Genomic DNA, 13,982 nt, shown 5'->3' on the forward strand with positions numbered 1-13,982 from the left:
AGGCAATCAGACCTGCCCACCATTTAATATGATCATGGCTTATCTCTGCTGGAAACTCATCTTCTGTGCCACTTCTCCATACCCCTCTATTTCTCAATAAATCAAATATTTATCCACCTTCATTTAATAAAATGCTTCTAATGATCCAGCTTCTACTGCCTGCCAGGGTGGAGATTGATAAGTTTCCCTCAGGGCAGGGAATGATGGGAGGACAAGAACTGGAGTTGGGAGTGTTTGGTAGCAGAGTGCAAAAGGTCAGAATGTAAGCAGGAGAGATGGGACCCTGGAAGAGGGAGGGGAGGAGTTGATTGAGTGAGAGCTTTCTGGGGAGGGGGAAGATGGAAATGGATGTTGTACATGTGATAATCTTCATTCAACAGAATATGGTCTCCAGCAGTCTTGCAACCTCTTGCATTGATCATGTCCATGTAGCAGTTAGTGTGCTAGGTACTCCACTTAAAAGAAATCATGCACAGGGATGAAGTTTAGAACCTGAAACATCAGGGCTCTTGAGTTTAGGCCCAACAGTAGGGGATCTGAATGTCACTTCTGTTGTAGTCTGGGAATTCAGATCTGGCATTGACATCACTGCTGTGAGAGACATGGGTGTGAAATGGCCAGATCAAAGAACGAGAGATTGGGTATACCTTCTTTGGGAGCAACTTGGAAGATGAACAGTCTTCATTGGGTGGGTTCTTGCAATAAAGAATGAAGTTGTGTCTTCTCGGCAATCTCCAGTCCACCCCATTCATCCCCACTATCCCGAAGGAATGTGAGGACCCCATGACCCTTTGACCTGCTCTAATGTGGAAAGTTTATGGTCATTTGGGTACATAGCACAGCCCAGAGGCACCCACGTGAGGTCGAACTGGATTTTTACTACTTTGAAAAGGTCTTCTTTTGCTTACGAGAGGGGATCAAACATCCGAGGTTACTCTGCTGCTGGGATCAGAAAGGAGATAAAAGTATGTTTGGCAAGGAAGGCATAAGAAAATGGAGTTGTTCTCCTGAAGAAATGGTTGTTATGTGATCTTCTCATAATGAACACTATTTTGACAAATTCCAGACTTCAGGGCACACTTTGATCCAGATATTGTCTTGGGTTGTGGCAAAGGTCGTAGTTGAAGGTCTCAGTCAGTGTCATGGACAGGAGCTGCTGAGTGTCCATGGTGCCAGGACTGCACTGAAGTCTACCATAACTAGCATCTGTGAAGAGACTCGACTTCTCTACCAAATGACACCAGGATTAATTCGATGGAAGTGGCCAAGAGATTGAGGAAGTAATTAACTATAAATGCCAAGGTATTCTTGGATTGAAAACTCCATTGTGCCTTGGGAATGAAAAAAAACAGATTCAGTCCTATACAGAGGGTAAAATTTCATTTAGAAAAAACTTAAGACCTAATGAATAGAAGGTGGGTGAAAGGAGAGAAAAAGATCAAATAACTAGCTGACAGTCATGATGTGTGTGGATTCTTCAGTGCTGTGAAGAACATCTCTGGCTCAGACAAGAGCACAGGAGAGTTTATCAAGGCACGGATCTTCAGTGCCTGCTGAAAAGCGCAGTTTGCAGAACTTCTCAACTGACTTTGTGATGAAAGCAACATTGACTCTATTCTGCAATATGCTCTCCAGTCTAGTCCTGTTGTTAGTCTGATTTGGTAAGAAATCAATTTCATATACCAACTGATAAATGGCAAGACCTTGGAGCAAATAGTATTCATGCAGCAATCTGGTAGAGAGGAATTTCTGACTCTCATTCACAGACTATCTTCATCTGGGAAGAAAAGGATATAGTAGGAGACCTTAGAGACTCCATAATTGTAACTGTTGCGAAGAAAGCTAAATCAAATTGCGGTAGCAAGATTGGGTGGGTATGTTGGGGGGGCGGTGGGTGTTGGGAATGGGGTGGTTGCTGCTGACTGTCATGGAGAAGTCATCACAAGGTTCCCCCTCAACCATCTCCTTCCCAATAGCTGAAGAGCTTCTCCAAATCTCATTGACATTCTGTCCATTGTGATGATATTCATCACACAACTGAGGAAAAATACAAGGAATGTCATCAATTTCAGTACATGGCCTCCTTTGCCTTTGACTCTCAACCCAGAGAGATTATGGAGAATTTTCAAATTTGCCTGCCTTCAGAAATTCACTCAGTGGACAAGTTAAACAAGGCTGTATCATCACGTCAACAACCTTCAACCTTCCTCACCACGATATTGCACCTTCTTCCTAACAACCTTCCCGCTGGTATGGAGCTTTGCCCCGTCCGCATTAAGTTCCCTACCATATGCTTCAGACTCACCAGTCTATAATTTCCAGGATTATCTTTATTTCCCTTCTTGAACAAAGGAACAATATTAGCTACCCGCTAGTCCTCTAGCACCACACCTGTGGCTAGTGAAGATACAAAGATCTTGGTCAAAGTGCCAGCAATCTCATCTCTCGTCACTGTCAATACCTGGGGTATATCCCATCAGGTCCTGGGGACTTGAGTCTCTTGAACAACATTAAAATGGATAACACTACCCCTTCCCTAATCTCAAAATACCCAAGCATCTTAGCATGTGTAACAAAAATATTTTAAAGTTCATTCATTGTCCTTTCCTGATTCAGCAGCAAGAAGTATTTGTAAACAAAGGAGGCACATGTTAAAGGTTATAGAAACTACTTTATTGGAGCTATATAAAGAATAAAATACAGAAAGGAAGAAGAATGCTTAACAAAATACAGGAGGAAGCAATATAATACTTATCAACCAATCAATGAACTGATCTATATTACACTGGAGGGAACCTCAGGTGTCCGACAGCCTTTCACGCAGCCTTGTTTCTGACTCTTAGCACTGGTTGCAACCCAGCCGAAGGGAAGATTCAGATTTGAACAAAGAAGGTGCCCCTTTTATACCCTTCAAAAACTTAACATAACTTTTACCCCAGTACTTTTCCATTCCCTGGTGGTAGCAGCCTGCACCTTCTTATTACTTGCGACCTTTGGCCTAGGCATATAACTTAGAAACAGAAACAACAGGTCTTAAGGAAGACACGTTTGTCATTCTTATCTGCTCTCAAGGCTGTGCATCAATACTCCCATAAGTTCTCAAAACCTTCTCACTTCTGAGTTGACGCTATTTTGTCTTACAACCACCATTTTGTGTTACATACTAAGGAGGAAACATGACTTTTGGCTAATTTAACTCTTTCCTTTCAGCATGTTCTCCTCTGATCTCACTGCCCTCTAGAGCCTTCTCCTCTAGATACTGACACAAAGTTCTCTTGCCCCACTTCTTCCACCCCCCAAAAACAGTATACCTGTTATTGAGGGCAATGGCCGCAGGAGTACTCTGCACTATTTGCCTATTCTCCGTCCTCCTCCTGACAGACACCCAGCTATCTGCCTCCTGCAGTTTAGAGAGTGACTACCTCCCTGCAGCCCTCATCTATGAATGCCTCATTCTCCCATAGGAGCCAAAGGTCATCCACCTGCATCTCCATTCCCTAACATGGTCTGTAAGGAGCTGCAGCTGGATGCACCTCATGCAAATGTAGTCTCCCAGAATGGATGTCTCCCAGAACTCCCACATCTCTCAAGCTGAACACACCACTGACCCTGGAGCCATTCTCACTACTCTGGCCTGGCACTAAAGGAAACACCAAAGCAAGAAAGAAACGTAACAGAGACACATACCTTCACCTCTTCTCACCAAAGCTTCAAACCCCCTCTCTAACAATGGCCACTCTGCTTATACCTACCCTCCTTTAAATGCTGCTGTTAATCAGCCAATCAACTGGTAACAATTTGCAAATGTGCCTCGTTTAGACTCTTGCAAGGTGAAGCTCACAAGCGCACGCACACAGAAACTCAACTCTTTTCAAAGGTCCCGTTCCAAATCTCGCTGCAACTCCTGACTCTGCAAGGTGAAACAGAGTTTCATCCTTCTGATAATGGGGCGACCAGAATCGAATGCAACACTCCAGATGTGTCTAACCAGAGTTTTATAAAGCTGCAACGCAACATCCTGACTCTTGAACTCAATGCCTTAACTAATTAAGGCAAATATGCCACCTTTACCACCCTATCAACCTGTGCAGCTACTTTCAGGAAGCTATGGTCTTGGACTCCTAGATCCCTCTGTTCATCAACACTGTTAAGGGTCCTGCCATTAACTGTGTCCTGTCCCTTTACAGTTGATCTCCTGTAGTGCAGCACCTAACACTTAGCAGGATTAAACTCCATCTGCCATTTCTCCACCAATCCATATCCCGCTGTATCCTGTGGCAATCTTCTACACTATCCACTGTTATGGACTCAGTGAAAGTCCCTTTAAGATAGAGAGTGTGTGTGTATGTGTGTGTGGGGCGTGCTTACGTCAATAGAAGATAAAGGACGTAATGACGTTGTTGAAGAAGTCAGAAGAAGAAGAAAAGAGAGAGAGAGAAGGGAGAGAGACACCAGCTTGCTTGTTTTCTCTATCGATGGATGAGAAACAATAACTGTGTTTACCACTGAAATCCATGTATGGAAGTTGGAAGTAATCCGGTGGAGTTCACTTTGTTGCTGACCTGTAGAAGGAAACAGGTATTTGTGTGTGGACGACCACGGTTCGGATGCTTTTCGGGGTGAGGAAGTCACTACCGAGTAAACACTGAAGTGTCGTTTGGGTTCCATCGTGGAACATTTGGATTTCGTATGTACTCTCTCTATGTTTTTCTACATCTACATCTTATCTTCAGACAACGGTGGTTGTTGAAGAAGCCCTTGCTCATGTTTCACCTTATGGCTTGCGGAACTGAACTTTAAGAACCATTCAGGAACTGGGAGTTTTGGACTTTGTCACACACACACACGAAGAGTTTAGTTTTGGGGTTAACGTTCGAGGTTTAACATTCTTGAATTCTAACATACTAACATTTTTACTTTTATTTTACGTATTATCATAAGTAGTGATTAATAAAATAGTTTTTAACACTGAATCATGCTCAGTGTGTTTCTTTTGTTGCTGGTTCGTGACAAAATTGGGGGCTCGTCCGGGATAGTTCCCAAGGTTAACGAGTGTCATCTGGGATCGTTCCCCAGATTGACGAGATTTGTTCGAGATTCAATCCAAAGATTTCTGAGGGAGGTCTGATAAATTCTTTTTTAATTGGCTTGTGTGTGTGGAAACCAGCAGCAATGGATATTAAGGCATTTTTGGAGTCACCAACCCAAAAGGGATTGGAGGTGGCGAAAAAGGATGATCTGATAAAGATTGCTACAAGGTTAAACCTTACAGAAGTAAAGCAGTCTATGAGAAAGGCAGATATTCAGAGACTGATAGCTGGTCATTATGTGGAAAAGAAGGTGTTTGAGAAGGAAGTGTTAAAACAGTTTCCTGGCAGTGAAATAGCAATTTCTGAGGCACAGATGCAGCTGATTATACCAAGGTAAAACAAGCTATTTTGAAGGCCTATGAATTGGTCCCTGAGGCTTATAGACAAAAATTCAGAGACTTGAGGAAATCTGCAGATCAGACTTATATGGAATTTGCCAATAGAAAGGGAATATGTTTTGAACGATGGTGCCTGGCTAAAAATGTAGATGGGGATTATGATAAATTGACAGAATTGATACTAGTGGAAGACTTTAAAAGATGTGTTCCAGCTGAATTAACAACATATTTAAATGAAAAGGGAGTGGAAATTTTACAAGAAACTGCTAGGTTGGCAGACATTTATGCTTTAACCCATAAATCCAAATGGGGACAACCTAAAACCTTTCAAAAGAGTTACAAAGACAATCCAGGTAAACCGGAGATTAAATTGGGAGGTAATCAAAAAAGGAAAGGATGAAAAGAAGCCAGGGCTGGAGAAACCTGTTGAGCGTACTTGTTATTACTGTAGGAAACCTGGCCACGTGATATCTAATTGTGCCCTTTTGAAGAAAAAGAAGGAAGCTGGGCCCAATGCTTGCTTTCAGGCAATTAAAAATCAAAAAGGTTTAGGAGATGCTGTTAAAGATCAGTCCTTGCAAGAGGGAAAAGCGGAAAAGTTGGAGGAGGTGAGAAAGGAATTCCGTTCGTATGTATCAGAGGGTTTTGTTTCACTGAATGATGAGTCACCCCAGGTGCCAGTGAAAATTCTTAGAGATACTGGGGCTAGTCAATCTCTCTTGCTGGACAGTGTTTTAAATTTTGGTGAAGAAAGTGACACTGGTGAAGTAAATCTAGTACGAGGCGTTACAGGTGAGACCATGTCTGTCCCTTTACACAGGGTGATTTTAAAGTCAAAGTTCGTAGAAGGACCAGTCGAGATAGGGATAAGACCTAGTTTGCCAGTGGAAGGAGTTTCTTTGTTATTGGGAAATGACCTTGCAGATGGAGAAATTGTTCCTGTGGTACGGTTAATGACCAAACCAAGGATTGATGAGTCTGAGAATGATCCAGATGTTTACCCATCATGTGCGGTGACTCGAGCTAGAGCTAAAGAATTAGCCAAGACAGACAGTCCGGTGCAGTCTGATGTAGTTCCTTGTGACAGTCCTAAACAGGAAGAAAATTTTGATGCCTTATCTGAGACTTTTCTGTCTTCACTGGAGGATCAACATCCTTACAGTGAGCCTGAATTTAAAGATTTGTCTTTGTCAAGGAAGGATTTTATGGTGGAACAGACAAAGGACCCTGAGTTGACAGAATTGAAAGAAAAAGCACTCTCATGTGAGGAGATTGAAAAGGTGCCAACTGGATACTATGTCAAAAATGGAGTGTTAATGAGGAAATGGAGACCTCCTCATGTTCCTGTTACTGAGGAATGGGAAGTTATTCATCAGGTTGTTGTTCCAAAAGTTTATAGGGATGAGATTTTAAACCTGGCCCATAGTATGCCTTTGGGTGGTCATTTTGGTGTGAATAAAACTGTAGGGAAGATCTTGAAGCAATTCTATTGGCCTGGTTTGAGAAAAGATGTGGTGATGTTTTGTCGAACCTGCCACACATGTCAGATGGTAGGTAAACCAAATCAAAAACCCCCTGTGGCTCCATTGAAACCAATTCCTGCTTTTGGTGAGCCCTTTTCGAAGGTGATTGTGGACTGTGTTGGCCCCTTACCAAAGTCTAAGACTGGAAATCAGTATTTGTTAACCATCATGTGTGCCACTTCTAGATTTCCAGAGGCAATACCCCTTAGAAATATTAAGGCCAAGACGGTGTCAAAGGCTCTTGTAAAATTTTTTACCTTGTTTGGTTTGCCAAAAGAAATCCAATCTGATCAAGGTAGTAATTTTATGTCAAAAATTTTTCAACAAATAGTCTATGAGCTGGGAGCAAAGCAGATTGTATCATCTGCATATCACCCAGAATCTCAAGGAGCTCTGGAGAGATTTCATTCTACTCTCAAAAATATGCTGAAGACTTATTGCTTTGAAAACACCAAGGATTGGGACGAAGGTATCCATTTACTTTTGTTTGCCGTTAGAGAATCGATCCAGGAGTCAATCGGATTTAGTCCGTTTGAGCTTGTGTTTGGACATAGGGTGAGAGGACCTTTGGAGTTGTTAAGAGAGCAATGGGTTAATGAGGAAGTTCACTTGAGTCTGTTGGACTATGTCCAAAAATTTAAAACTCGGTTGGAGAGAGTCTGCCAGCTAGCGAGAGAGAATCTGAAAACAAGCCAGATAAGAATGAAGACATATTTTGATAGACGTGCTCGGCCTAGGACATTCGCAGTGGGGCAAAAGGTGTTGGTATTTTTCCCTAGCCAAAATAATCCCTTGCAAGCTCGTTTTTCTGGACCCTATGTTATTGAATCTCGAGTGACTGATCTAACATATATAATCAAAACACCAGATAGACGCAAGAAAACACAACTCTGTCATGTAAACATGCTAAAACCTTATTATGAGAGGGATTCAGTTGTGGCCTTGGTGGATGGTGTAAAGGTTGTTTCTAGAATGCCTGATGTTGATGTTGAGGAAGGCCAATTTAGACCAAATATTGTTCCATCGAAACTAAAAAACCAAAATATCATGGAGAACCTTGAAACGAAGTTGGACCATTTACAAGTTTCACAAAAACAACAGATGACAGAATTAATTTTAAAATTTAAAAATCTGTTCCCAGATGTTCCAAACAGAACATCGATAATTACCCATGATGTTGATGTTGGGGATGCAAAACCAATCAAACAACACCCATATCGAATGAATGTGAAAAAAAGTAAACTTGTTGATCAGGAAATCAAATACATGTTGGAAAATGATATTATTAGACATTCTACTTCAAATTGGAGTTCGCCCTGTGTTATTGTACCTAAACCTGATGGAACTGTTAGATTTTGCACAGATTACAGGAAAGTGAATGCTGTAACAAAGTCAGATGCTTACCCTATTCCTAGGGTGGATGATTGCATAGATAGAGTGGGAAAGGCAAAATTTCTTACAAAGATTGACCTATTAAAAGGGTACTGGTGTGTTCCATTAACAGATAGAGGAAGGGAGATTTCAGCCTTTGTAACCCCTTCTGGATTGTATGAATACAATGTTTTGCCATTTGGAATGAAAAATGCTCCGGCAACATTTCAAAGAATGATTAATTCGGTGATTCATGGGTTAAAACATACAGATGCCTACATTGACGACTTAGTGACTGGGAATGATACATGGGAAGATCACATCTCTGCGTTAGAAAGGTTGTTTGAAAGACTTTCCAAGGCTAACCTTACAGTTAACTTGGCTAAAAGTGAATTTGGCCATGCCACTGTGACGTATCTTGGTTATGTTGTAGGTCAAGGCAAGCAAGCTCCTGTTCAGGCAAAAGTTCAAGCAATATCTGAGTTCCCTATTCCCACAGGTACGAGGACTGTTAGAAGATTTTTGGGAATGGTTGGATATTATCGAAAATTTTGTAAAAATTTTGCTGATATTGCTCTTCCCCTAACTAATCTTCAGAAGAAGGGAGTAAAGTTTGTTTGGACAGACTCTTGTCAAGAAGCATTTGAGAAGCTGAAAGCCATTTTATGCTACCATCCTGTGCTCAAAACACCTGACTTTGAAAAGCCATTTTCATTAGCAGTAGATGCCAGTGATGAAGCTGCAGGAGCTGTGTTGTTGCAGAAGGGTGACCTTGATGATATTGACCATCCTGTAGCTTACTTTTCAAAGAAATTTAATGAGCATCAAAAGAATTATTCCACCATAGAGAAAGAATTACTGTCGCTTGTTTTAGCCTTGCAACATTTCAGTGTATATGTTTGCACCGCTCAGAAACCATTGACTGTGTATACCGATCATAACCCATTGGTGTTTCTGAGCCGAGTCAAAAACAAGAACAGAAGGCTATTAAATTGGAGTTTAATTTTGCAAGAGTTTGATCTCATGATAACTCACATTAAAGGCAAAGATAATGTGATTGCTGATTATCTTTCCCGATGTTAAATGGGAAACATGTATCTGTACTAATCTGATAGTCTGTAGTTGTGTAGCGTGATAATTATTAACATTACTAACTCTATGCGCGGTTAAAATTTTCTTGGGAAAATTTTTTTTTTAGGTGGGAGGTGTTATGGACTCAGTGAAAGTCCCTTTAAGATAGAGAGTGTGTGTGTATGTGTGTGTGGGGCGTGCTTACGTCAATAGAAGATAAAGGACGTAATGACGTTGTTGAAGAAGTCAGAAGAAGAAGAAAAGAGAGAGAGAGAAGGGAGAGAGACACCAGCTTGCTTGTTTTCTCTATCGATGGATGAGAAACAATAACTGTGTTTACCACTGAAATCCATGTATGGAAGTTGGAAGTAATCCGGTGGAGTTCACTTTGTTGCTGACCTGTAGAAGGAAACAGGTATTTGTGTGTGGACGACCACGGTTCGGATGCTTTTCGGGGTGAGGAAGTCACTACCGAGTAAACACTGAAGTGTCGTTTGGGTTCCATCGTGGAACATTTGGATTTCGTATGTACTCTCTCTATGTTTTTCTACATCTACATCTTATCTTCAGACAACGGTGGTTGTTGAAGAAGCCCTTGCTCATGTTTCACCTTATGGCTTGCGGAACTGAACTTTAAGAACCATTCAGGAACTGGGAGTTTTGGACTTTGTCACACACACACACGAAGAGTTTAGTTTTGGGGTTAACGTTCGAGGTTTAACATTCTTGAATTCTAACATACTAACATTTTTACTTTTATTTTACGTATTATCATAAGTAGTGATTAATAAAATAGTTTTTAACACTGAATCATGCTCAGTGTGTTTCTTTTGTTGCTGGTTCGTGACACCACAATGCCAATCTTCGTATTATCTGCGAACTTACTAACCCACGCATCTACGTTTTCATCCTAGTCATTTATATATGTCACAAACAACAGAGGTTCCAGTATGAATCACTTGTGGAATGTCACTATTCATAGACCTCCAGCCAGAATAAGTCCCATCGACCACTGCCCTCTGTCTTCTGTGGGCAAGCCAATTCTGAAACCAAATGGCTAAGTCACCATGGATCCCATGTATCTTAATCTTCTGGACGAACCTACCGTGTGAGACATCCGGGAGATATAATAGAATTCTGGATTTCATGAAAAATGTATGGTGCAAAAGTTGAACTCTAAAGATGGGCATTTATAATTGCATGGTAAATCAATATGTGGTATACTGGCTGTAGATTTGGTTCCACACTAAGGTGTAGGAACAATATTCAGGAATGACAGATTGTGAAGCACAGGTATTAAAGTATTGAGAGGTTTTGGAATGTGCTTTGGAATTGATGACTGAAGCAAAGACAATCCCAGTATTTGAGATAAGGAGATAAATGATTGAAAGAAAGGGGAATAAAAAGCAGTTGGACCAGTTGGGCTGAAGGGCCTGTTTGTGTTTTATAACTCTATGACGCTATATAAAGAAAAACTAATGTTAAGATTGCATAAATGTCATTGTAAACTGGATAGGGCTAAAGGCTAAGTTCCTTGTACAATTGCTGAAGATTTATAGTGTTATCTAGGGCATGAATTTAATGTACATTTTCTGTTCCATAGGGAGTTAGCCGTGCTCTTCTGCAACAGATCAAATGCCCTTTATAACTTGGAAATATGGCAAGATGCTTTGCAATCAGCTCGCTCTGCTGTTGCCATGGACTGTACTTATATTAAGGTAAGAGAAAGTTTTTGCAGGTCTGCATTTGTTACCTTGATCATGGACTTCAATGTATCAATTTACCAAGATATACAGGACGCCTGTGTTTATACTCGAGGCTATTAAAATAAGTTTAATGCTTCTCTTTATTTCCTAACAACAATTATAGAGCACTCATAATGAATATGACAGACTTGTAAGTTTACAGATGACACATAAATTGACAGTTGTGGATAGTTGGGAAGGGTGTCAAAGAATGCAGCGGGATATGGACCAGTTGGAACTATGGATGGAGAAATGGCAGATGGAGTGTAATCCAGACAAGTGTGAGATGTTGCACTTCGGGAGGTCAAATGTAAATAAATACCATAAATAGCAGGACCCTTAGGAGCACTGATGTACGGAAGGATCTTGGGGTATAAGTCCATAGCTCCCTGAAATAAGTCTATATAGCATGCCATATGTCTTCTTTACCACCATGTCTACCTGGCAGTACAGGTAGACAGGGTGGTAAAGAAGACATAGGGCATGCTTACCATCGTCACTCACCTTTATCAGTTCTGTATAAAAGTTGGGAAAACATATTGCAGCTGTATAAAACTTCAGTTAGGTCATGTTCGGAGTATTGTGTGCAGTTCTGGTCACTGCATTACCGGAAGGAATGTGGAGGCTTTGGAATGGGTGCAAAAGATGTTCACCAGGATGTTGCCTGGATTAGAGAGTATCAGCTATGAGAAGAGGTTGGATAAACTTGTACTGTTTTCTCTGCAGCATCAGAGGCTGATGAGTAACTTGATAGAAGTGTATAAAATTATGAGGGGCATAGATAAGATAGATAGCAAGTCTTTTTCCCAGGATGAAAATGTCTGATACTAGAAGGCATAAATTTAGGGTGAGAGGGGGAGAGTTTAAAGGAGGCAAGATTTTTTAAACACAGTTGTAGGTTCCTGGAATACATAGCCCGGAGAGCTGGTGAAAGTAGATGTGATGGTAGCATTTAAGAGGCCCTCAAGACAGTCACATGAATAAACAGGGAATGGAGAGAAATAGACCACGTTCAGGCAGGTGGGATTAATTTAAATTGGCACAGAGACTTAGGCCAAAGGGATTGTTCCTGTGCTGTACTCTTATGTTCTATATAATGTATAGTAAAACTTTGATAATCTGCTATCTGACCATTTGAAAATCTGCCATCCAACCATCTGAAAGTCTGGATGGTTTGGGATCTGGCTCACCAGATGCCGTGTTCCCACCCACTCACCGACACCCTAGTTCCCATGCACAGTGAACACTTGCCGGGCCCCGCACTCTTTTGACCCTTACTGGGTTCACTGAAATGTTGCTGTGTAACACCTTTTCAAAAATCGATTAACAAAATAAAATCCAATAGTTAGGAAAATCTGAATGTCCAGCACCACTGAAGTTCTGAGTGTGCCAGATTAACAAAGTTTTAAAATATTATAGAAGTGTAATCAGATAAAAGCTCTGCTACATTGAATTCATCTGCATTATTATTCAAAGTGAACCTAACTTTTCAAATGGACTAGATTTGCTTTATGTTATTGTGTAATTGATGGAGTCTACTAAACTTTCTTTTCTGACATAGGGCTACTACTGGGCTGGAAGTGCTTCATTGAAGATGCGTAATAATGTGCTGGCTTATCAGTTCTTCTATCAAGGATTAAATATCTTGGATGGAGACCGAGACAAGGCTCCTAACCAGATTGCAGATTTCATTGTGGGAATCCTGACAGCTAATGGTGTGTTAACACATGTTCAGTGCTTTCTACTGCCTCCAATAGTCAATATTAATATGAACATATTGCTAAATGACAAACCTTCAATCAATAATTTTAGTTTAGAAATAACTGAAGTAGTTTGTGAGGAATTTGATATAAAAGCAAAGGATACATGTTAGAATTCCTAGCCGTGGAATTGCAGATTATTGATGTTGATATTAAAGGAGCAAAACAAAGTCTGTGCAGGAACTCAGCAGATCAAGCAGCATTGTAGGGTGTGCTAGGGGGTGTGGGCACAGAAGGAATTGTTGATGTATTGCATTATAATATAAGTGTAATAGAGGCTCTGATCAGGTGGTTGTGTGTAACGCCTTAAAACAGAAACACAGGTGATTTATCAAGACTTGACCAGGAATGAGAGTCATATGAGAAGAATCTGGAAAGATTAAATCTCTGGATCCAAGAAGGTTAGAGGCATTTTCAAGCTTGGTTGAGAAAATGTTGTGAAGGGTAGGACTAAAACAAGAGATTGTAAATTTTAAAATAATAACTGAATTGGAAGATTTTTTTTTCACAAGATGATCATCAAATATAGTGGTGAAAGTTGATGCCATTAATAATTTGGAAAGTATACAGGCTTGGTCTTGAGGGTAAGGATGAGGATCGAAGGGAGGTGAACACTTTCCACAGAGAAAGAAATCAAATCATTGTGAATATTTGCAACAAAAACAGATTTTGCTTCATCTTGCATTTGTTCTCTGCATCCCTTTATTTGCCCACGGTCCCTGAGGTGCCCACTCCTGCTCCAGGGCTTGCTTACACTTTCCCTGTGTAAAGCTGCTCTGTCCTGCCATTATCTGTCAACACCATCTCCAGCCATTTTGTTTCATACTCTGACTATTTTGACTGTGATCTGAGTAAATATTTTGATTGACATTATACACAACTTAATTCGCAGATTAATTTCCACAGATGTGTCATTAGAGGGCAAGCAACATCTATTTTTAGGGTTAGTATAATCCATTCATATTGTAATATCACCACCACCTCATATGAAATCTTGCAAAATAAATTTGGCTTGGGGTGTTTTGAAAACACTGAATTAAGAGTGAAGGTTAGATGGGTGATGGATGCCATGATCTTTCATTCA

At 40.7% G+C, this 13,982-nt stretch overlaps 1 protein-coding gene across 7 annotated transcripts in view; it reads left to right on the forward strand.

The window, feature by feature from the left end:
* Window positions 1-13,982, forward strand: part of LOC127574141 (TPR and ankyrin repeat-containing protein 1-like) — a 221,543-nt gene that overhangs the window by 23,430 nt on the left and 184,131 nt on the right. For all 7 annotated transcript variants that reach the window (XM_052022874.1, XM_052022876.1, XM_052022879.1 and 4 more), the window contains 2 exons: window positions 10,997-11,111; window positions 12,700-12,853. In XM_052022874.1, the coding sequence (XP_051878834.1) occupies window positions 10,997-11,111; window positions 12,700-12,853 (269 nt within the window). The remainder of the gene's footprint in view (window positions 1-10,996; window positions 11,112-12,699; window positions 12,854-13,982) is intronic.

Source organism: Pristis pectinata, chromosome 9 (assembly GCF_009764475.1).
Source record: "Pristis pectinata isolate sPriPec2 chromosome 9, sPriPec2.1.pri, whole genome shotgun sequence".
In the NCBI taxonomy this organism is placed as follows: Eukaryota; Metazoa; Chordata; class Chondrichthyes; order Rhinopristiformes; family Pristidae; genus Pristis; species Pristis pectinata.